We start from the raw sequence: 22,716 nt of genomic DNA, 5'->3' as shown, positions 1-22,716 counted from the left end.
GAATTGTATAAATATGTAGCAATTATTAATATTACAAGGAATGTGTGTTTTACACAATTTGGTAAATGTGAAGGGCCAGTCATTCAAAGAGGGGAGGGGTTAACAAAAGTGTTTTAGCACAAAGTGGAAGGGTGAGTCTTTTACAGGTGATGTAACCAACCTTGGTTTGTGAAAGTTTGCTGTGGCTCAGTGGCAGAGCACCCACTTTGCATGCAGAAGGTCCCAGGTTCAATCCCTGGCCTCTCCAGGTAGGGCTGGAAAAACTTCCTGCCTGAAACCCTGGAGAGCTGCTGCCAGTGTGTGTCAACAATACTGACTAGGTGGATGCACTCAGTGAAAGACAGCTTCCTATTTTCCTAAGCAAAGTCATAAATGCCTTGGCAATTCATTGCATGCCTAACGTTAGCTATCCATGTACTTAAAACTGGGCAGTAGATCTTACACCCTCAGAAGCTAATAGTAAACAATAGGAATGGGGGGGAGTCCTGTAGTTAAGTGGCAGAGCCTCATGTATCAAGAAGCCCCATCCTGTGTATGAAGTTGTATTTTTCTGAATGGCTGTTAAGAGATGTTTTAAAAAACCTGTTCTGAAGCAAATAAGCTCTGCAGGCTGCTTCTGATTTGTGAAAATATTTGCTGCAGACATTGGGGGAGGCATTCTGTACTAAATACTTCCAATATAAAATAAAAACCCAGGCCAAGCCACCCTGAAAACGAAAAAAGAGAGGAAAGAAATGATTTTATGCTGATTCCCTGCAGTGCCATGAGACAAGAAAGAGCTTGATAAAGAACTGTCTGAAGGCTGGAAGGAAACCAAAATAATCTAAAATCCATCTGTACCAAGCTGGTGCTGAGGCAGGATCTTTCATTTATGTATTAAATTTATATCCAGCTTTTCAATACAAATTCTCAAAGTGGCTCACAATGCTATCTTGTACAGGACAAAAGAATAGAACATGTTAACAACCCCAACTGAAGAATTAATTAATGTCTGTGCAAAAGATCCCATATAATCCCAAAGAGATATTTCGGGGTTATTTGAAGGAGTTTATGCTAGAAGAGAATACAAAGTTAAAGACCAGCTTGCTGACTGCAGCTAAAATATGCATGAACATAATAAAAGCAGTGCTGGATCAGATGAATGGCCAATTTAAAATGGGCTGCTTGAAAGAAACCCACAACTAGGGCATGAATACAATAGTACCCTCCTGCCTATATTCTCCAACAACTGCTGTACATGGGCATACCATCTCTGATACTGGAGGCAGCATATAGGCATCAGAACGAGGAGTCATTGATAGCCTTATCCTCCTTGAATTTATCTAATTTGGAATCAGTAAGGAATTCACCCTTGTTGGACTCATAGAAAAGGTTGTGGGAAAATGCTCTATTGTTCAAATAAACTTATTATAAAAAAGATCAGTATAACAGGCAGCCTATATACACCAGTTGCTGGGGAACATGGGTGCGAGGGTGCTGTTGCACCATGTCCTGCTTGGGGTTCCCTGATCGACAGCTGGTTGGCCACTGCGTGAACAGAGTGCTGGAGTAGATGGACCCTTGGTCTGATCCAGCATGGCTCTTTTTACATTCTAGAAATAAAAGGATATATTGTCAAATAAATTTGTAGGACCCTGACTGGAATACAGATTTTTAAAAATCAATATGCCACCATATATATCGTTCTCGTTACTGAAAATGACTGTAGTTTTGTAGTTCTGCATATTTATAGCAATAAAAAACAAATGAAACCAATTACAAATTGACAGAATGGTATACAACAGGAGGCAGATCTTAAAGCAATCTACATCTCAAAAGCCTGGCAAAAAAGAAATTTATTCAAGGTTTCTCTCCAGGGACAAATACGATGGACCGAGGAGTTCTCTTTGGGGAAGTGTCTTCGTAATCAGGAGTCACTACTCCAAAGGCTCTATTCCATGGTAGCAGCTCAGGAAGTTGTTAGGCAAAATTGCCAGTGGCTGTGTGGCAGCTGCTTCTGAACCAGCCAAGGCCCCATAGGATCTACATCACCGTTGCCATTACCAGATACGTAAATAGTACCTATGTCTGAATTTTCCAGGAAGAGACACAGGTGGAATACCTGACTAAACTGCATGTATTTCCAACCAAGCCCCTCTCCCCTGTAATTCTGCAACCAGAATGCACATATATTAGATGCACACACGCCCATTAAGTGTAGCCATCCTATACGTTGAACATTTCCAGTGCTTCCTGAAATATCCTTGTATTTAGTTTGACAAACTTAAGATGCTTCCAGAACTCAGACATGCAAAATCCAGTAATGGAGTGATAGTCGTTCTGCTTCTCTTTCCATACTAGGAGTGATTTTAAACACATGCGGTTGTCATTAACACATGGAGAACCACAGATATGTGGTGAGAGAACTCTGCCCTAATGTGCATGTTTGTTCAGAATGAAGAAAGCCACAGGCCTTCTCTATTGCCAGAAATGCCATTCGCTATCTATATCGCCAAAAACTTCATTCAGCTTTCAGTAAACAAACAGATGAAACACCTGTCTGTCCAACTTCCAACAATAGTTAATTTACTCAATACGCTGCAAGTGCCAATAATAGCAGCTCACACACTCTAGGAGCAAACACCTGGAGAAACAGGCACAGAAGGAAAGCTGTCAATCTCAGCCACTCCCAGGGCAATGTGCTTCTTCCTTTGGTGCACATAAGTCTCATAATCCAGTTCTGTGGTCAGTAGGCATTTTAACTTTAAACCCTCGGGGATTGGAATCCTTTGCCTGCTCCTAGATAGGATTTGCAAGGATACAGAACCAAAATGTAGTACAGTGCCTCAAGATCCTTTTCTATTCCAGAGAGCCTGTCTGGTATAGTCATTAGTCAGATTAGGACTGGGGAGTTTTTTAGCCAACTCCAGAATAGTTGTTTTAAATGGTTATTGTCTGTTTTTATGCTTTTTATGCTTTTAAATTTTGTGCATTTGTTTTTAATGTTCATTGTTTTTAATTTTTGTAAACCGACCAGAGAGCTTTGGCTATGGGGCGGAATAATAATAATAATAATAATAATAATAATAATAATAATGACGTCACCTTGAACTCCACCAGAGAGGAAGATGAGGCTAAAAATGTAATGAAAAATAAATCCATATAGCCATGCTCAAGTGCATGTGGCAGAGGCATGACCTGAAGTAAAGTATGTGGCACAATGTAGAGGCAATGTAGGGGCATTACACAAGGGGAACCTTAAAGGCAGAAAGACTAGTGGGGAAATATCTTCAAGGTAGACATTTTCCTGGGTTTTTTGTCCAAACTGGGGATAAAGGATACCATACAGATGTGGGAGAGCTCCTTAAAACTGTGAGAATAGCCAAATTATGTCTAAGACTTCAATCTTACGCACATTTACATAGGAGTAAGCCCCATTGAACTCAGTGTTACTTACTTCTGGACTAGATGCGCATAGTACGGCTGAAATCCTACACACTTTGATCTGGGATTCAGTCAAGGTGGCCACTTACACATCACCCCACCACCACCAAAAACAGAGGAAATTCATCACCAAAAAAAGAAGACAAAAGAAGGTGCACATTTGCATATGCAAACATATAGGTGTACAGATGCATAATTGGAAACAATTAGTGTAATTGGAATAGAAATACAACACCTCTCACTATGGTGGGGAAGTTTGTGGCCAGGTGACCTCAGTGCCTGCTTAATGTGATGTCCAGCTGCTCAATGTGGATGGGCAGCTTCAAGGCCCCTGCTGATCTCTCTTCTTATAGTTCTTTATCTTTAAACTAGACTTGGGCCCTTTCTACACCTAAGGATTATCCCAGGAAAATGGAGGAATAATCCCTGCCTGCTCCCAGGATCCCCTGTGTGACATTTGGATGCACAGGGATGATCCCGGGACAATCCCAGGGGAAAAGGCAGGTGTAGAAACGGCCTTGGACTGGACAGCTCTTCAGAGGACTGCTCTCTGACAGCCCTTTGATTAAAGGACTGTCCTGTTAAGGCACATGACTACCCTACTTTCTTCTGGTACTGAAGAAGCCAAGTACCCTTGGGAAAAGGGGGCTGAAGTTATGTCAGTTTAAACCGGACCCTAAGGTCATCCTCAGGGGTCCTTCTCCACGAGCCCCTGCCAAAGGAAGTGAGGCATGTGGCTACCAGGAGGAGGGCCTTCTCTGCTGTGGCACCCCGGCTGTGGAATGAGCTCCCTAAGGAGGTTCGCTTGGCACCTACATTATATGCTTTTAGATGCCAGGTGAAGACGTTTTTATTCTCCCAGCATTTTAACAGTCTATAAATAAATTTTAACTTGGTGTTTTAAATTTGTAATTTTGCATTGCTGCTGTTTTTATCTGGTTGAGCTCTTATATTGTATGTTATATTATGGTTTTATACTGTTGTTTTATACTTTGAATGGTTTTAATTTTTGTGAACCGCCCAAAGAGCTCCGGCTATTGGGTGGTATAGAAATGTAATTAATAAATAATAAATAAATAAACCTGCATTCCCTTCGGTATCAGCTGATGAACTGTCTAGAATACTGCGCTCTTCGAAGCCTTCCACTTGTTCTCTTGATCCGATTCCTTCTCGGGTCTTTATTAATCTTATCCCTGCTATCCTCCATTCCTTGCTTCATATTATTAATTTTCTTTGTCCTCTGGTTCATTTCCTTCTGCTTTTAAACATGCTACAGTCTCTCCTATTCTCAAAAAACCTACTCTTGATGTGCTTTCTCTTTCTAATTACCGTCCTGTCTCTTTGTTGCCTTTTGTTTCAAAGATCCTGGAGCGTGTGGTCTACTCTCGTTGTCTTGATTTTCTTTCTAGTAACTCTGCTCTGGATCCTTTTCAATCTGGATTCCGTCCTTTGCATTCCACTGAAACAGCCCTTACTAAGATTACCAATGATCTTCTTATTGCCAAGTCTAAAGGGCTTTATTCTGTTCTTATTCTCCTGTATCTTACTGCAGCCTTTGACACGGTTGATGAAGATCTTCTTTTGGATTCCCTTCATGACCTCGGATTTTGTGGCTCTGTCTATAACTGGTTTGCCTCCTATCTAGCGGGTCGCTCTTTCAACATGTTGGCTAATGGCAGCTCGTCTTCTTCTTTTCCCCTTTCAGTAGGGGTTCCGCAAGGCTCGGTGTTTGGCCCATTGTTTTTTTTTTTATACATGTTGTCCTTGGGTAATCTTATTCAGTCTCATGGTCACAATTATATCTTTCATCTCCGGAATGTCCTTCTGATGTTCATGATCGTATCTCGGCATGTCTTTCAGATATCTCAGCTTGGTTGTTTCATCGTCGTTTGAAACTTAATATGAATTGCTTGTTTTTCCTCCTAAACCTTCTCCTCATCTTTCATTCTCTCTTACTGTCAATGATGTTACACTTACTCCAGTCAAGGAAGCTCGTAGTCTTGGCTTTATATTTGACTCCCCGCTCTCCTTTATTCCTCATATTGAGGCAGTAGCTAAATCCTGTCATTTTCCCCCTGTATAATATTGCCAGGATTCAATCATTTTTGTCTGTCTCTTCTGCTAAGACTCTTGTTCATGCATTGGTTATTTCTCAGTTGGACTACTGTAACCTTCTTCTCACTGGCCTTCCTTCTTCTCACATCAGTTCATTGGTTTCTGTTCACCACTCTGCTGCTAAGATCATCTTCTTGGCTCGCCACTCTGACCATGTTACTCCACTTCTGAAATCTCTTCATTGGCTTCCAATTCACCTCAGAATCCAATATAAACTTCTCCTGTTGACCTACAAAGCTTTTCACGGTCTAGCTCCTTCCTATCTTTCCTCTCTCATCTCATACTCTTGCCCCGCTCGTGCTCTTCGCTCCTCAGATGCCATGTTTCTTACCTGCCCAAGGGTCTCTACTTCCCTTGCTCGGCTTCGTCCATTTTCTTACGCTGCCCCTTATGCCTGGAATGCTCTTCCAGAACATTTATGAACTACAAGTTTTAAAGCACAGCTAAAAACTTTTCTTTTTTCTAAAGCTTTTAAAACTTGATTTTGATCTTACTTTTATACTGTTAGTTTTACTCTACCCTGTGCCTGTTTGGTGCATTCTCTTCCCCTTCTTATTGTTTTATTATGATTCTATTAGAACGTAAGCCTATGCAGCAGGGTTTTGCTATTTTATTGTTTTATTCTGTACAGCACCATGTACACTGATGGTGCTATATAAATAAATAAATAAATAAATAAATAAATAACTTTCAAGTGTTTGAAATGGATTTTCTGTAGCTGATATGTCCTTGGGCTTTGAGAAATATATTGGATTTTAGAGAACAAAAACAAAAGGTTTTGGTTGGGAAGGCATTAGGGAGAGGAATGTAGCAGGGAAGCCAGAAGCCAGAGAGAGAAAGGAACAAGACATACTGGGTGTTTCACCAATAAGGATTTCCAAGCAAGGGCTTTTGTCTTTATAAGGTTAGTTTGGCCATCTGATAACGTACGTGACAATAGGCTAACCCAATTCATTGGAGGTCAGGATCTAATTCTGGCACAAAGCTTATTTTGAGACAAATGTGCCATTTCTGCTAAGCTACAACTGTTTAACTGCACATCCACGATTTGTAAAGATTGTGCCATGTTTCATTCAAATTCAGTGAATCTTAAATTGGTCAGGAGCAGCCAATGCCTTCTACAGTAATGGCCATTTCAAAAAAATGTATCACAAGCTTCAACTGCATTTTACAGAGTTTCGCTGAACATAATACAATCTAGATATTGCTTTTTATGAACAAACTGGTGAATATGTTACTTTAAAAATAATAATCTGAACTCGTTACATGTCAAGTGTAAAAAAAGGACTCCTTCAATCACCTTCCCTCTGATGCCTCTACTCAGCTTCATCTGCCTTGCTGTTGTCTTTCCTTCCTGAAAACAAAACATAGATTCTTCTTTTCCTGAGCCCTATGTGAAGTTTATTTCAGATAATGCCCCTTCTCCCTTCAGCCCCCAAACCTGTTCTGGAGGGTTGGAGGTTCCTTCAGAGCAGATTCTGGAGGTGTGTGGTGGGCTGCAGAAGGGAGTGTCAATCACCCAAAATTGCCCCCTGCCTGTTCTCCCAGTGGACATTTTCCATCAGCAGAGTTACCACCAATGGCTACAACCGTATTATTAACACAGTGCCATGTACATGGTGTTTTACAAAGGATAAAAGGATACGTTCCCGCTCCAAGAGGTGGATAATGTGTGGGCAGTATTAAATGATGTCATTCGGCAAACTCAATTAGCACTAGCAGAGCGCCGCTGAATCTTTTAATTGTGCAAGCTGTTGCCTGTCACGCTTGCGCAACCAGCTGTGCAAGTTAAATGTGCAAGTGGTTGCACAGAACTATACACAACTGGTTGCACAAGCATAATGCACAACCCCTTCTGTAAACATAACTTCAGTCAAATTCTTTTCTTGTGCATAATTCAGAACCTAGTTTCTGCCAGCACATCATTTGCAGTAACAGAGCAACACAGTTGGATACTGCCCTATATATCTACAATTTGACTTCTGATTCAAGAGTTTGGAATTATTATTATTATTATTATTATTATTATTATTATAATCCATAGTTTTATTTTTATTTTTGGAGGTACATTTCAAAGGCATCTGATCTTATTCCTCATTCTTGGAACTGGGGAATATTTTAAGCAGTCGCAACACATCAAAGCAACATAAATGGACAATTGCAGCTTCTTTCAAAAGTTTTGCTTTTTTGTTAAATTGCAACAGCCTTTGGTTATGACAACTTCTCAGTCTCCTGGGAGTGGAAATCCATCCCTTTTTTGTACAGCTGGTATTGATTCATCCTCTTCTTAAAAGAAAGGATAGAGAATGCCGAAGGAATTGTTTTGAAATAAACCAAAAGTCACGCTACATAAAGGATTCTACTTGGGAGATGAATCAAAGGGAGATGTACTCTGGAATTTGCCACAGTGGGATTGTCATAGTTTGCCCACAAAAGCTGAGACACTCCGAAATGACACAAAACACAGTGTCTTTATGTTATGAGACAACTGGGCGCTCAGAAGAAGAGCTAGTCTACACAAACAGCAGACCATATAAAACTGCCTGTGGAAATTGTCTGGTTGAATGCTCTCTCAAATTAAAAATTAAACCCAGTCTGGCTATAGAAAGCTGCCTATAGAAAGCTGTGTAATTGCAGAGCTTTCTTCCCGGAATGCTAATTTCTGGCACTTTAAAGATTAACACATTTATGACAGCATAAACTTTCATGGACACTGTCTACTAAGAGGTCTTCTGCTCCTGAATTGTACAGGATTGAGGCCTGGTTTTTACTGTTGAGGGTGCCTCTGTCCATCTTACTACAGACCAGACTGGCCTTTGCACTGATCCAACAGGGCTCTTTTCATGTTCTTAATAGATGCTTTTGGCTCATATTAAGAAATCCAGTCTGTTCCAATGTAGCCATGAGAACTACAAACTTGACACTGGACCACAGGTTCAGTTTGTTTCACCCTACCCTACAAGGTGAGTTTGGGACAGGAGAAGCTGCTCTTGCCAAGGGAGATGAGGTTGGCTCCTTCTCAGTTGTTCTTCTGCCAAAAATTAGCATGCCATGTTTTTATTCAGGCAGGCCTTTGGCACCTAAGCTGGCCTGAAAGGGTACAAGAGTTAATTTGTTGAGCACTATTTCTTTATTGTTGTGCTTTTAATTTATTTGTTTTTAGGACCATTTTCATTCAGTTTTGGTTTAATCTTGGTCTGATTATTACCTGAATTTAGCGCTGTATTTTTTTGGTGGAAAGGTGGGATATAAATCCAATCAAATAATTGTGACTATATTCATCACACGTTCCGCCACTACATTCCTGGAAATCTTGTTGATTTTTTTTTAAAGGACTGCTTATTATCCAGCAAGGCTGTGAAATTGATCTCCAGTTCATGAGGACAGGCTCTGTCATGATGTAACTGCCAGAAATGTATTTATTATGCTTACATGCAACATTTCCTCCAAAGTAGCCTAAGTGGAGTGGAAGCTTCACAGCGAGCCTGCAAGGTAGGTAAAAGAAAGCAACTTGTTCTGCATCATCCATTGAGCTTCATGGCCAAACAGGAATTAGTTTGGAACCTTGGTTTCTCTTATCCATGCGGAAGACTCTAGCCACTGTACCACATGGCATTGCCACAGGGATTATGCTAAAACAATTATATGATCTGGGCCCTAAGTCAGCTACCTGCAAGATTCCTCAACAGAATTACCAGAACTATCAAATACTATTGGTTGGATTGGTTTTTTTTATTAAGCTGGATTAACTGCACTGGCAGAAATGGACTTCTCCATCCCCAGCTTCCTATGGCAGCCCATCCAGCCCCCTGAAAATGTTACAAGAGTCAAAAGACCCTGCTAACATGAGGTAAGCTGTGGTGTGGGTGGGGGAAGACCCACAAAAATTGGGCTGATAGACCTTCTATGAGCAAAGACCTTCCTCTTGCAGAAGATCCCTTCTTCTCATGGAAGACACATCCTGGATCATACTCTAGATTTATGTTGAAACTGGTTAGTAAGTCAGTCTCTTTCTCTTAACACGTATACAAACAGATTTATTTATATCCAATTACCTAGGGATGTCGTGGGCTCTCCCACACTAGAAGCATTCAAGATACAGCTGGACAGCCATCTGTCAAGGATGCTTTAAGGTGGACTCCTGCATTGAGCAGGGGGTTGGATTCAATGGCCTAATAGGCCCCTTCCTATTTTATGATGCTATGAATTCTATGATTTTATTTATTAAAACATTTGTATCCCGCCTTATATCACTGGGATCTCACAACTTCCTCTGTCATTTTCAGCAATAAACTTCTGGTTGTCCCTTATCTATTGTAATCAAAATGTTTTACTGTGTTGTTCATTTCTTTTAAGACCGCAAGCTGCTTCAAGAGGTTGCAGGGCTAGTAATGAAGTATGTACATATTTGTAATAAACGCAGGAACAAATACCTCTTCCCTGTGGCTATGAGTGGAATAGCAGATGAAATCAGCTCTCAGCTATGCAACTCCATGGCCTGTGGCTTTGCAGAGAAGGCAAGTGTGGTGTGTGTGTGTGTGAATAGATTCCTTCCTTTCACTCAAGAACAGCATGAATCTGAGCCTCACAAAAGTCAGGGATGTCTCTACAAACACCCATCTTGGTTTTAAAGAAGTTACCATGGGAGAATGGCTTCTACCGCCCTCTGATAGTAACATCTGCAGTTCTTGCGGGATGTTACAAAACAGGTATGGGGAATTGAGGTTCTTGTGGATTTAGGGCAAGGTTCCCCTCAGTATTTATTAACCCAGCCTTCCCCAACTTGGCCCCCTCCAGATGTTACCGATTACAACTCCCATCATCTCTAATAATGGACAATGCTGGCTGGGACTGATGGGAGTTTTAGTCAGAGGATACAGCAAGCCACACCAGCAAAGGTAATTAGGGAAATCCACTATGTTGAATTTGGGCTATAAGCTCACTGCAGGCAGAGTGTCTCTAATTGTCTTTGGAACTCAGTAAAGAGCCAAACAAGGTCCATATTAAGAGATGCTGAACGCTCTCCCTCTCTCTGTGTATGAGTTTTTAAAACATTTCAACAAGAGGCATCCTGAAGGCGAAGCCTCCCTCTCTCAGAGAGACAGTTCATCAGGCAATGTAGTTTCTTGTCCTTGGCCACGAAGGGGCAAGGAGATGAAAGGAAGGCAAAAGGATCAAGGCCGCGTGAAACCGTAGCTTGCTTCAAAGTCTGCATGAGAGAGAGTTCCAAGGCAATCAAAAAGCTTGCAGAAAGAGATGATTGCCACACAAACACGCAATTCCCTGAGCAGCTGCCTGCGTCACTCCAGAAAAGTACGCATCACACTTGAGAATCAGCCCCCTCAGCAGAGCCATGCCTCAAGATGGCAGAAATCCCCCTCCCCACTCCAGGATTCACGAAGACGCAGAGGCAGGCTTCTCCTCCCGACTCTACTTCACCTGACATGTGCTGCAGTGTAAACAGGAAAGCCATTCTACTCCACAGTCCGGGCAGACTGTGACTGCATTATCATCTGACAACATGGGTGTTTTGCTTCACTGTCATATAATGAGGAGGTGATGTGAAGAAGTGTTTCAAAAGGCTCACTCTGCAGCCACCTCAGATGGCAGCACTGAGCGAAAAACATCTCAGGAATCTAAGAAAGTAATACGGGTGCTCGGTCTCAGCTCTATCCAAGTGGGAGCTGGGCCCCTGTGAATGGCAATTGGGGTGCGCCAGTAGATCAGAAAAAAATGCCAGTTTCTCACTACATAAGAAATGCAGCCAGGAACGGACAAGCAGGGGAGAGGAGAAAAGAGGGGCCATGGGGGTAGCAGCATTCCGTTGTTCTGCCCCAAGGCGCAGGGGTGCGTCATGACTTTCATCCTGAGGGCTGCGTTCAATTTTGGAGAAGCTCTCAGGGGCCACTTTCCAGTGGTGGTCGGGGCTGAAGGCAAAAGGGCAGGGTCAAAAATACCGCGTATTTCAGCTTGAAGCTTTTACTGCCAGCAAGCAACCCTTAGGAGTGGCATTTCGACCTTTTAAAATGGAGGGAGTGGGGAGGAATAGGAAACCACCACACCATCGACAGTCAGGGGAAACGTTATGGGGACAGAGGAATGGTGTGTGGCCTTATGGGGAATCTCGAAGGGCCAGGTGTTCTGGATTTGGCCCGTGGGCCTAAGGTTCAACACCCATGTCCTAACAGGCATCATTCCCTCAGACTAAAGTGTGTGTTGCTCTCTGGCTCCTACGGATACAAAACAGGTTCACAGCCTCTAGGACAGGCATACTCTCCAGAGAAGGTGGTTTGTATATCATTATTCCACAAACAGTAATTCGTTTAGGCTGGGGCCTAGCTTATAGCATATCATGCAGACGGCTTAATCCAACTGAGTTGCTAAGGCCCAACCAACTAGTTTATGTTATCACAGCCACCATAATTGCAGCAATGCTTGCTCAACGCAAGGGCATTTCCTCCAATGTGGAGCAGCATCATGTTTTGCCCGTCAATGCATTTTGCCCAAGACCGGATCTGAAAGGCCCCTTTCTCTTTCACCAATGTAAAGTATTGGGCAAGTACTAGGAGCCCCATTTCTGCCTTCATCCCCGTAAAGCACCACCTTTTAAAGCACCACCTACCTGTGGTGTTGGAAAGAGCAAGGGACTCCATTGAACCCCGTGGAGTTTGCTCTGTGGGTGTCAATTCCTCAGTGAATTTCAGTGCATTGATTGGATGCCGGGTGCGACAATGCTGGGCAGACATGCTGCTGTCTTCCTCTTGGTCATACTTGGAGACCTTGTAACTCCCTCGGGTTTCGCTGAAGCTCTGGTTGGACATGTCACTGTAACTCTCCTGCGACCGTAGCCTTCCTGAGTAATAATCTTCTCGGCACTCCTGAATGAAGCTGCCACCGTGTCCTTTCATGGCCAAGGAGGAGCTTCTCTTTGGGTTGCTGAAATGTTTACCCCATAGCTCCTGCTGGGCACTTGGGGTCTGCCCTGGGTTGTAGGAAGTCCTTATGTTACATTGGCTGAGCAGCTGTAAAGGGCTCTGCGACTGACTTTGCTCCATCTTGTTCCCATAGTGGTAGAGTTCGTCTCTGCTCCTCCATACGTGGTCCCTGTTGAGGCTAGGAGTTTGGCTGGACAAGCTCAGCAAATCCATCTGCAAGGAGAGGGGGTCCACGTCCCCAGACAGCCTGCTGGAGGTCACCTGCAGTTGGCTACTCTGGCTGGCGGCGTTCTCTTCGCCTTTGTTCCTGTTCTTGCCAATCTTGGCACTCCGTCGCGATTCTTTGGCTCTGGCACTTTGGAAGGCCGAGTCTGAGGAATCGGAGCCATTAGGGTCGTCGCCCATACTGCAAGCTCTGGAACAGAAGATCTGTCCTTGCTTCGGCAGGAACGGCCGCCCAAGGAGGGATTTCTTGCACTGTGCACAACAAAAGCAGGTCTCTGTAGCGTGCCAGTGCTGACCGTCATAAGTCATCTGGCCCTGATCAATGCCTTTGAATAAGGGAGAGAAATACTGTAAATACCTATATCTGGATGAAGTTAAGAGATATTTAGGGACAAACTACATGTGACATTAAGAATGTGACTAGCCCCTGCGTGCATGCATTTATCTTAGGGGAGACACGATAGAGGTGTACAAAATTATGCATGGAGTACAGAAAGTGGATAGGGAGATATTTTCTCCCTCTCTTATAATACCACAAAGCTGACTGGTGGGAGATTCAGGATAGATAGAAGGAAGGCCTTTTCATACAGGGCATTAACAATGTAATTCGCTAGCACAAAATGTAGCAAGGGCCACCAATTTGGATGGGTTTAAAAGGGGATTAGACAAATTCATGGTAGGATAAGGCTATCAGTGGCTACTAGATATGATGGCTATATGCAACCTCCAGTATCAGATGCAGAATGCTTATGTATACCAGTTGCTGGGGAATGGGAGCAGGAGGGTGCTATTACATTCATATTCTACTTTTGGATTTTATTAAACCGCAGGCTCCACTTCTGGTGGTGCCTTTTAAAGATATCACAGACATGTTATTGCTCAATTTCGGGTGGCCAAATGCCACTTGTCCTTCTAAGAAGTTGGATGCCAACTGCTTGGGGGTTGCATAACAAGTTAGCATGCCAGAGACTTGTTCTTTACCAGAATTAACCAGACAAATTGCTCCAGCAACAAAGAACGGCCATGCACCCGCCCACCCCACGGAATCGAGAAAGAGCTATCAATCTGTCAATTCTTTCCATGTCTGGGCCAGGTGAGGTTTCCCACAGGCAACTGGTTGGCCACTTTGTTAACAGAATGCTGGACGAGATGGACTTCTGGTCTGATCCTGCATGCCTCTTATGTTCGAATATGTTTTATCCACTCCTCTAAACAGCAGCCATGGGGATTAGAAGTGGGGCACGAGCAGAGTGGATTCAACTGCTTGCTCTTGCTGTGGCCCAATCTGGATTAAGGTTCCCCTCCCACAGACACACAGCTGCTATTTGCCCTTGGAAGAAAAAATTAGAGGCAATGAGGCTGTTAACACAACACACTAACCCTCACTCAGTGGTTGAGTGTGGGTTGTTATTGAGCCATGGGTTGTTTGTTGAACAGTGGGTCTGAACCCAGAACATTTTCAGCAGTTTGGCTGGTTAAACATGCATTTCGGCTTAACTACGCTGAACAACCCAACAACAAACCATGGGTTCTCAAGGTAACTTGTTTAAGAAAAATTAGCCATACTAAGTGCTTAACAAGCCACTCTGTCAAAAATGTACTGGGTTCAGACAACATACTAACCCGCAGTTTAACAAACAACCCACAGTTCAACAATATCCCACAGTTTCAACGACTTTTCCACACTCACCCACTGAACATAGGTTAGTGTGTTGTGTGGACCCAGCCACTAACCGCTTCCTTCCCAAGGCAAATAGCAGATATGAGGAGGAAGGATCCAGACCGAGACTGTGTTGGGACAAAGGGTTAAATCCCATTTCTCATTCCCCACAGCTGCTGTTCAGTAAAACAAGTGCACAAGGACCAATCACATAAATCCTATGCAGGTTTTGCCTGTTTATATGTAGAGCAAAGGTGTATAGGAGGACATGGACGTGCATCCCTGCCTGCAATGTCCCTGTCAGTCAAACCTTCTCACATTGAGCTCTATAAGCGTGCTCAGCTGAATGCGCTTACAGAGATTCCATGACTGCAAACCCTGCACTATCAGGGTTTCCACTAACAAAACCTTTGTAAGCACATTCATCCCTATACAGACCTTCACTTCTGACTGACAGCTAATGAGATGCACCCACATCTGCATAGCGCTATGGTTAACTATATAGTTACTTTTGCAGGAATCCACAGGAAGATGGAATTAAGGGATATATTCTATACGACAGTCTTCCACTAAACTGGTGTCTTCCAGATGTGCTGGAGTAGGACTACCATAATCCCCAGCATCTGGGGATGATGGGGATTGTAGTCCAATGCCCCTGGAAGGCACCAGACTGGGAAAGGGTGATGATACATGCAAACAGCAAATGTTCTCCAAGCGCTGATCCGTATGTAGCCAAAATGGTGCCATCGACACATAAGACGGAGGTATCTGCAGACTTCAGTGAGCCCCAAGGTTTGCAAAAGTACGAAAGTCTAAAGGCGGGTGGGTGGGTGGACCAAAGCATCCCAATGTGGACTGAGCATGCTCAGTGACTAGGAGGGGGCGAGAAACAAAGAAGGAGGGAATGGAATGGCATATTCTAGAAAACAACCCTGGACAGAAATATTCCACGCTGCAGCATTTTGTTACAGGTCCCATTTGTAATGAATCCAAAATATGGTGGAGAGGGGAATTAACTGAAATTCTAACAATGTGGCAGCAGAATACTCAAGGAATACAGAACACAAAATGGCCATGGCAACAATTCAGACTTTAAAAATACATCATCCAATGCAAAATCAGGTACCACACACTATTTTTAGACTCCATGTTTTTCTTTCTTTTTTCATTTTTTTAAAGTAGGTCATTAGTCATTGTTATTGCAGAAGGGGAAAAATAATCTAAAATAATGTTGGCAGTTTCTGCTAAATTATCTTTCCTGGTAAAAGGAATAAGAATGGGTCTTCCAGTAGTAGGGGGATATTAACATTTTAATTCTAGTCCTTTATTATATCCCCCTCTGCTCATTCCAGGGCTATATGTTAAGGCTGCAATCCTATACAAATCTTCCTGGGACCAAGCCCTATTGAACACAATGGGACTTACTTGTGAGTAGACATGTACACAATTGCATTGTGAGGGTCTGATTCAGTTCGCCCCATACGCACATCATGAGGCACATGCCACTCTCCCATACATAAAACTTTCCACTTATAGGAGGACCACCAGTTGGGAAAGAAGGGTCAACATCAGGGAACTCTTGTATGCAGAGCAGCACACATGAGATGGCAGGACACAGCAGGCAAATAGATCTCTTCTTTACTATTTCCCCCATCTTCGGTATTTTGTATAGGGTGACCATATGAAAAGGAGGACAGGGCTCCTGTATGATTAATAGTTGTATAGAAAAGGGAATTTCAGCAGCTGTCATTTGTATGCAGGCAGCACCTGGTGAAATTCCCTCTTTATCACAACAGTTAAAGCTGCAGGACTATAGCTAGAGTGACCAGATACAAAAGAGGGCAGGGCTCCTGCAGCTTTAACTGTTGTGATGAAGAGGGAATTTCACCAGGTGCTGCCTGCATACAAATGACAGCTGCTGAAATTCCCTTTTCTATACAACTATTAATCATACAGGAGCCCTGTCCTCCTTTTCATATGGTCACACCAATCCATCTATCTATCTATCTATCTATCTATCTATCTATCTATCTATCTATCTATCTATATCAGAACAAGTTAATATTCTTGAAAAAACAAAAACACTCGACAAAATGTGCAAGCAAAATTGACATTTCCAGTAAAGCACAGTAATGTGAACGTGTCTCACTTGCACAACATAACTATAGAATTTGAGGGGGAAAATTAACTGCAAGATGTGGTATCTTGTCATTGTAAGACTCCAGATCTGACACCTGACTATGGCCATAGCTAGACCAGGCCTATATCCTGGGATCGTCCCGGGATCATCCCTGTGCATCCAAATGACACACAGGGGATCCCGGGAGCAGGCAAGGACGACCCCTCCATTTGCCTGGGATAATCCTTAGGTCTAGCTAAGGCCTATGTTGGATGTTGATGTCACATCATTAAATCTATCTGGGCAATATCATGTTCTAAAATTCAGAAGTGATTGTTTAAATACACCATGACCTTTCCCTGAATATGATGGCAGCAATCTGTTTCAGATAGGCAGTAAAACCTGAACTCGTCTCTAAGCATATTTGCTCAACACTCCGTTCTGTTGCAGACCCCTCAAAATTAATAATAATCCCATTTTCTCGATCACAGCTGCCTGTTCAACAGGAAGAAGGAAAACAGAATCCCCAGGGAATCACCCAGCTTGCTAGCTTTGTCATCAACTTTCCAGCATGAAACAGCAGAAAGAAAGGGGGTGGAAGGTAGGACAAAGTGTGCCTTCCTCTTGCGCTTAACTCTCCCTTGGGATTACCAAAAGAATTAAGCCCATTGTGGTCTTAACAATGAGAAACCGTGTCCCAAGCAGAAAAGGTCCTGCAGCTTACACGTCACAGGTCAGACCAGCTGCCAGTGAAATTAACACAATCACTGCCACCATATTTAGCACAGAAGAATTAGCACAGTGGTCTTGACTTTGTGTAAAAAACATAGGAAGCTGGCTTCAAGGTCATCTATTTGGCTTCCCCAGACATCTTCACTTAACCAACAGTATTTGTGTGGGTGTGTTTAAGTACAACATGGCACATCCCAAACTTCCAGAACAAGAACAGATTGGACAGGCCATCTAGACCAAGTTTCCCTAACTGGGTGCCATCTGGAAGGTGACCAGGTCGGTGCTCACAGTATACATAGGCCTTCCACAGTCTGCCCATGTACACTAGTTGATGGGGAACATGGGTGGGAGGGTGCTGTTACACTCATGTCCTGCCTGTTTCAACAGAATGCTGGATTAGATGTATCTTTGGTCTGATCCAGGATGGCTCTTCTACTGAGCTCCTTGGAGAAAAAACATAGGTAATAGAATAAAATATGATCGAAGTACTCCTTAAAACAATCCAGTAAGAGTTGGCACCAGCCACATCCATAGTGAAATAAAGGGAGGGGTGGGTGGGTGGGAAGGAGGGGCTGAGAGAGTGGTTTGCTTCAAGCCACACAATGACCCTGGGCAGACAACACACTAAGCCACGGTGGCCAAGCATTTTGAGCTCAACATTATGGCTCAGTGTCTCATGTGAACCATTCCTAACCATGGTGGCTACATAACCACAGTTTCAACACACGCACTAACCATTTGTTGTAAAAGGGTGAGCGGCCTAACGGTGGCTTAGCATGTTGTCTGAACAGGCCCAATGAGTTTATGGATGAGCTGAATTCATGCCCTTAACCACTCTACTCCACCTGCTTTCCTATCCAGCTCCGTAGGAGGGACTATAGCTTAGAAATAGAGCACACACTTTGCATGCAAAAGGACCCGGGTTCAATTCACCGCATTTCCACCTTTGCCTGAGAAGAGCATGCTGGGCTGGATGAACAAATAGAATCATAGAATCATAGAATAGTAGAGTTGGAAGGGGCCTATAAGGCCATCGAGTCCAACCCCCTGCTCAATAGTGTGACCTAGTATTGTAAGTCGGTTCCCTGTCTTTCGCCAGCACCACTGCTCTCATCTAAGCACTGATTCTAAAATCACTCCCCCATCAGAGTTATTAGGGGAACTAGAGCAGTACACGCCGGGATTATTGCACACTCACTGATTACACATAATATTGTGTCACCACAGATTTGTATGGGGAAAACCCACCCATGCCCCATCTGTCCCCATTTTCCACACAGTGTCTCTATTTTCTGGCATTAATTAAAATTACATCCTGCTTTTTCCCCTCAAAGGAACTCAAGGCAGCTTACATGATCCTCCTCCTCCTCTCCATTGGTGTTTCTCTCCCTAATTTTCCCTTTGGATGAAGTTTTGCAAGGTAGCTTTCACAAAGAGATTAGTCTGCACACACAATGCACCATAGTTGCTTGATGTTTCAACTCCTTCCTCCAAGCCTCTGGTAGTTAAATCTTGGAGTGAGAAACAGATGCATCTTGACTGTGCACACACAAGAACTCTAAACCACCATTTATCACAGACTGCAGCTTGTAAAATTCATTTTGAACTGATAAGCATGACCATATATTATGGGACAATTACGTTTTTATAGGATCACACCCCTTTGCCTTTTAAAACACATGGCCAGGCTATGGCCAAGTCAATCTTTCCTACTTGTTTGAATACGTACTGTACAGTTTTCCTACTCTCCAATGTGTAAATGCCTATCAGGATACAAAATGTTACTAAGGCCTCAGCTAGACCAGGGGTTTCTACTGGGATGATCTCACGATTTTATGATCGTGAGATCGTCACTCTGGTCTACATACGGCGTGTGACATCGCGGCTGCCATTTTTGTTTGTTTTAAAGAAGGAGCACATGAGCATTCGTGCGCAGAATGTAAGTCTTTTTTTAATAAATAAATAAATCCCCGCTCCCCCTACCCCACCCCCAATAGGCACAGAGCTCCTGAGGAGCTCTGCGCCCCATGCATGGGTCCCAGCTCATCGCGAGTAACCACAAGGAACCGGGACAAACCGCAACACCCGCACACATGTTCCACGGTCTCGGGATCAGCCCGAGACAGCGGAAAAAGTGGGCTAGAAGTAGAGGGCAAGATCCTGGGGCAAGGGAGGGATCATCCCTCCCTGCTCCCGGGATACCCCGTGCGTCATGTGAACACACAGGGATGATCCGAGAGATCGCCCCGGGATATCGCCTCATCTAGCTATGGCCTTAGTGTGTTTGAGTTGAAACTATTTTATAGTAAATACATGCCCATTCTTGGATTATAGTAAAAAACATTCTCATTCTCTCTCTCTCTCTCTTTCTAAAGGAAACTTGTCACGGATTCCAGTCCATAAAAGCTTATGCTACAATATATTTACTTGTCTTTAAGCCGATACATACAGATCTGTATTGTACATCAGCCTTCCCCAACCTAATGTCCTCCAGATGTTTTGGACAACAACTCCCACTATCCCCCAACACAGCATGGCCAATGGTCAAGCTGCCCATATTTTGTTTCCTACAGAACCTAAGCAAGATTCAGTCAATGTGCAAGAAACCTGTTTCTTACAACTTGAAAACATTGATTCTTCTCCTTACAGGTCACGTTTGGGCACTCCTTTTACATAACTAGTAAAAAGGGGTCAGAGGCCTGATCAGATTGCCTGAGACCTGCATCCAGCTTGTGGGCTGCTACTTGGCCATCCCTGTGTTAAAGTACAATCCATTGACAAAACCCGAGATTGATTATAGTATAGTTGCCTAGGTGAATGGCTTTATTTCCATTTCTAATCTGTTTTACCCCAAGGGCTAGGGGGCAGGTACTGCTAGCAACATTAAAAAGCTAATCAAAAGAAACAGGGTTATTCTGTATGTCACTACAAATGATATCATGGACCTCATTGGGGGTGGGGGAGGAGGGAGAAAGTACATACATTTGGGGATACATTAACAGAGTATTATGCAGGCTCTTGCATCTGAATTTGTAAATCTATTTAAGTTAACTGTAGTTTACTGGCATTTGAATTTCCTGGGAATTGTGAAGCTTACATTCCAAATAAGTACTTTTCAACCCTTCCCACAAGCCTTCATGGAAAGATTGTACTTTTATTTATTATTTAGTTGTGAAATGCCTGTCAAAATTGATAGGTGGGTTGGATGTGGTGATGAAGAGGTACAGATCCACTTCCATCTATGTACCAGACTGTCCACTTCCTATATTGCAGATTATATGAGACCCCCAGGAATAGATATCTAGTAAGGTATCTGGACCAAATGGCCCACAGCACAGACTGGGACAAAATTGTCCATCTTTTCACAATGAACTCTATATCGTTGAATCTAGCCTACTTTGCGGTGAATGTGGCAAAAATTAGGAAAGCCTTTTTGAATAAGGACGTACTTTAAGATCTATGATTATTCAAATGGCGCCATACCTGGAATAATACTATGTAACACAATGTAATATATGTAATATATGTATTGATGTATTAGCTGTATCTGATTTTATATTTGACTTGTAACTGGCTAAAACCCATTCAGGGTTGCCATAATAATAAAATGAAACTTGTCTAATGGGGCTGGTTGTACCACAGACAGCAGAAGGTCCTGAGATCTGCTCCATGGGGCTGCTCTTCCTCTGAAGGCCAACGCACACTGGAAGTGCAGCATGACCAAGAGACGTGTTACACCAGATACAGAGCTGGAATCAACTCCGATTAATTCCTACAGATTGCTGTTGAAGGAATGCACCGTTCTCTGATGTCGGAACTGCATGTCTTTTACAGAAGGAGCATTAATTGTAACTTGGATCCTTATGCCTGCCTTTATTTTGCAGTTGAGTTCAGGGAAGGATATGGTGGGGGAGGCAACAGCTGTTACCTTAGTAACAGGTACATGCAGCAAAGTGGTCTTTGGAATTAAGGACATCTTTAGAGAACATTATGCTACCTATCACATTTGTGCATTCCCATAGTCACGAAGAGAATACATTTGATTAAAAGGAGTCCTTCCCCCAACTAAGTAAAATATAGGAATTGTCTTACGACACTACAGAAGGTGCGAAACTGTTTCCAGCCTGAGGTCCAAATTGGCCTCTGAATGGCTCGGCAGGCCGGCAGTGGGTGGAGCTGCCACCCAAAGTGGGCGGGGCCACTGCCCAATGTCGATCAACTTTGGTATACAACCCCCCACGCACACATTTTCACATGCATGCACATGTAGCCATTCACATACACCCTTCCCAGCCCCTCCTCTTCAGTTGATCCATGCAGATCAGCTGAAGCGGGGGGGGGGGGGGGAGGCATTTTCTAGGCTGAGTGCCAAGAGAGAAAGTGTAAGGATGGGGGAAGAAGCCTGGTGGGCCAGAGGGCAGTATTTGCTCTGTGGGCCGCAGGTTCCCCATGCCTGCAATACAGTATAATGTGCACTCACAGCTTAACACAGGAACGTGTGGTTTGTCTTTAGGAGGGTAACTGTGGTGCACTGAAGCTGGGATTTGGATATGAGAAACTCAATTTTAAATTTAAATTTCCATTCAGCCATAAAACTCACAGGACAGGCCATGGAGAAGTCACTGTCATTTGTCCTAACCTGAGCTTACCCGAGTATTAAGTTCATTCATGAAGCAGCTGGACAACCATCTGTCAGGGATGCTTTAAGGTGGATTCCTGCATTGAGCAGGGGGTTGGACTCGATGGGCCCCTTCCAACTCTACTGTTCTGTGATTCTATGATTGTATGATCTTCATAAGTCCTTCTCTGAATGCTCCCGTTTGAGAAGTGAAGCAGGTGGTAAAAGGTCTTTTCAGCAAGAGAGCTCCATTTACGAAACACCCTCCCTGGAGAGGTCTGCCTGACATCTTCTTTCTCATGCTTTAGGCACAAGATTAAGAACTTTTAAAAGATATTTTATTTGCCTGAGGTTTCCTCCCACCCCACAATGAACAGTGATTTTTATTTTATCTCTTGCTTTACATACTCCAGTATTTTATTATTTTTTTACTGCTCTTGTTTTGCTTTGCGAAGTTAGGTTTTTATTTTGCCATGTTTTATTGCTTTGGAAATTTTAATTTAAAATAGAAATGCATGTTATAGACCTTTTAAATAAATAAATAAAAGTTTGTTGCAAGGCAAGGTACAAATGGAATAAATACATGAAGCCTTAAATCCAAACTCTGCCATTCCCCCGTTAGGATATCTCAGATAGCAGCACCAAGAAACCCTTTTCTGTGTTCCTGTAGAGCTAGCTTTAAGAGGTCCTACCAGGAATGGTGGCTGTTAGAGACCTAGATGGGCCATGGGTGTGATTGTGTGGTTCCTTGGAGCTAACCATGTTATTGAGAGTATCCACCATAAGAGTTTTCTTGAATCAAACCATGCAGGGACAAGAAGAGACACCTGCATTCAAAATTACCCAGTAGTGGGGCTGCAAGACAAGCCTTGTAATTTATTTTATTTAT

The 22,716-nt window shown here is 43.2% G+C and overlaps 1 protein-coding gene across 1 annotated transcript in view; it reads right to left on the bottom strand.

The window, feature by feature from the left end:
* PRICKLE2 (prickle planar cell polarity protein 2) overlaps window positions 1-22,716 on the bottom strand; it is a 136,309-nt gene that overhangs the window by 26,597 nt on the left and 86,996 nt on the right. The window contains exon 7 of the mRNA XM_063122057.1: window positions 12,161-13,024. Within this exon, the coding sequence (XP_062978127.1) occupies window positions 12,161-13,024 (864 nt within the window). The remainder of the gene's footprint in view (window positions 1-12,160; window positions 13,025-22,716) is intronic.

The sequence above is a fragment of the Elgaria multicarinata genome, chromosome 3 (assembly GCF_023053635.1).
Source record: "Elgaria multicarinata webbii isolate HBS135686 ecotype San Diego chromosome 3, rElgMul1.1.pri, whole genome shotgun sequence".
Classification (NCBI taxonomy): domain Eukaryota; kingdom Metazoa; phylum Chordata; class Lepidosauria; order Squamata; family Anguidae; genus Elgaria; species Elgaria multicarinata.
This window is presented reverse-complemented; position numbering and strand designations above follow the sequence as displayed.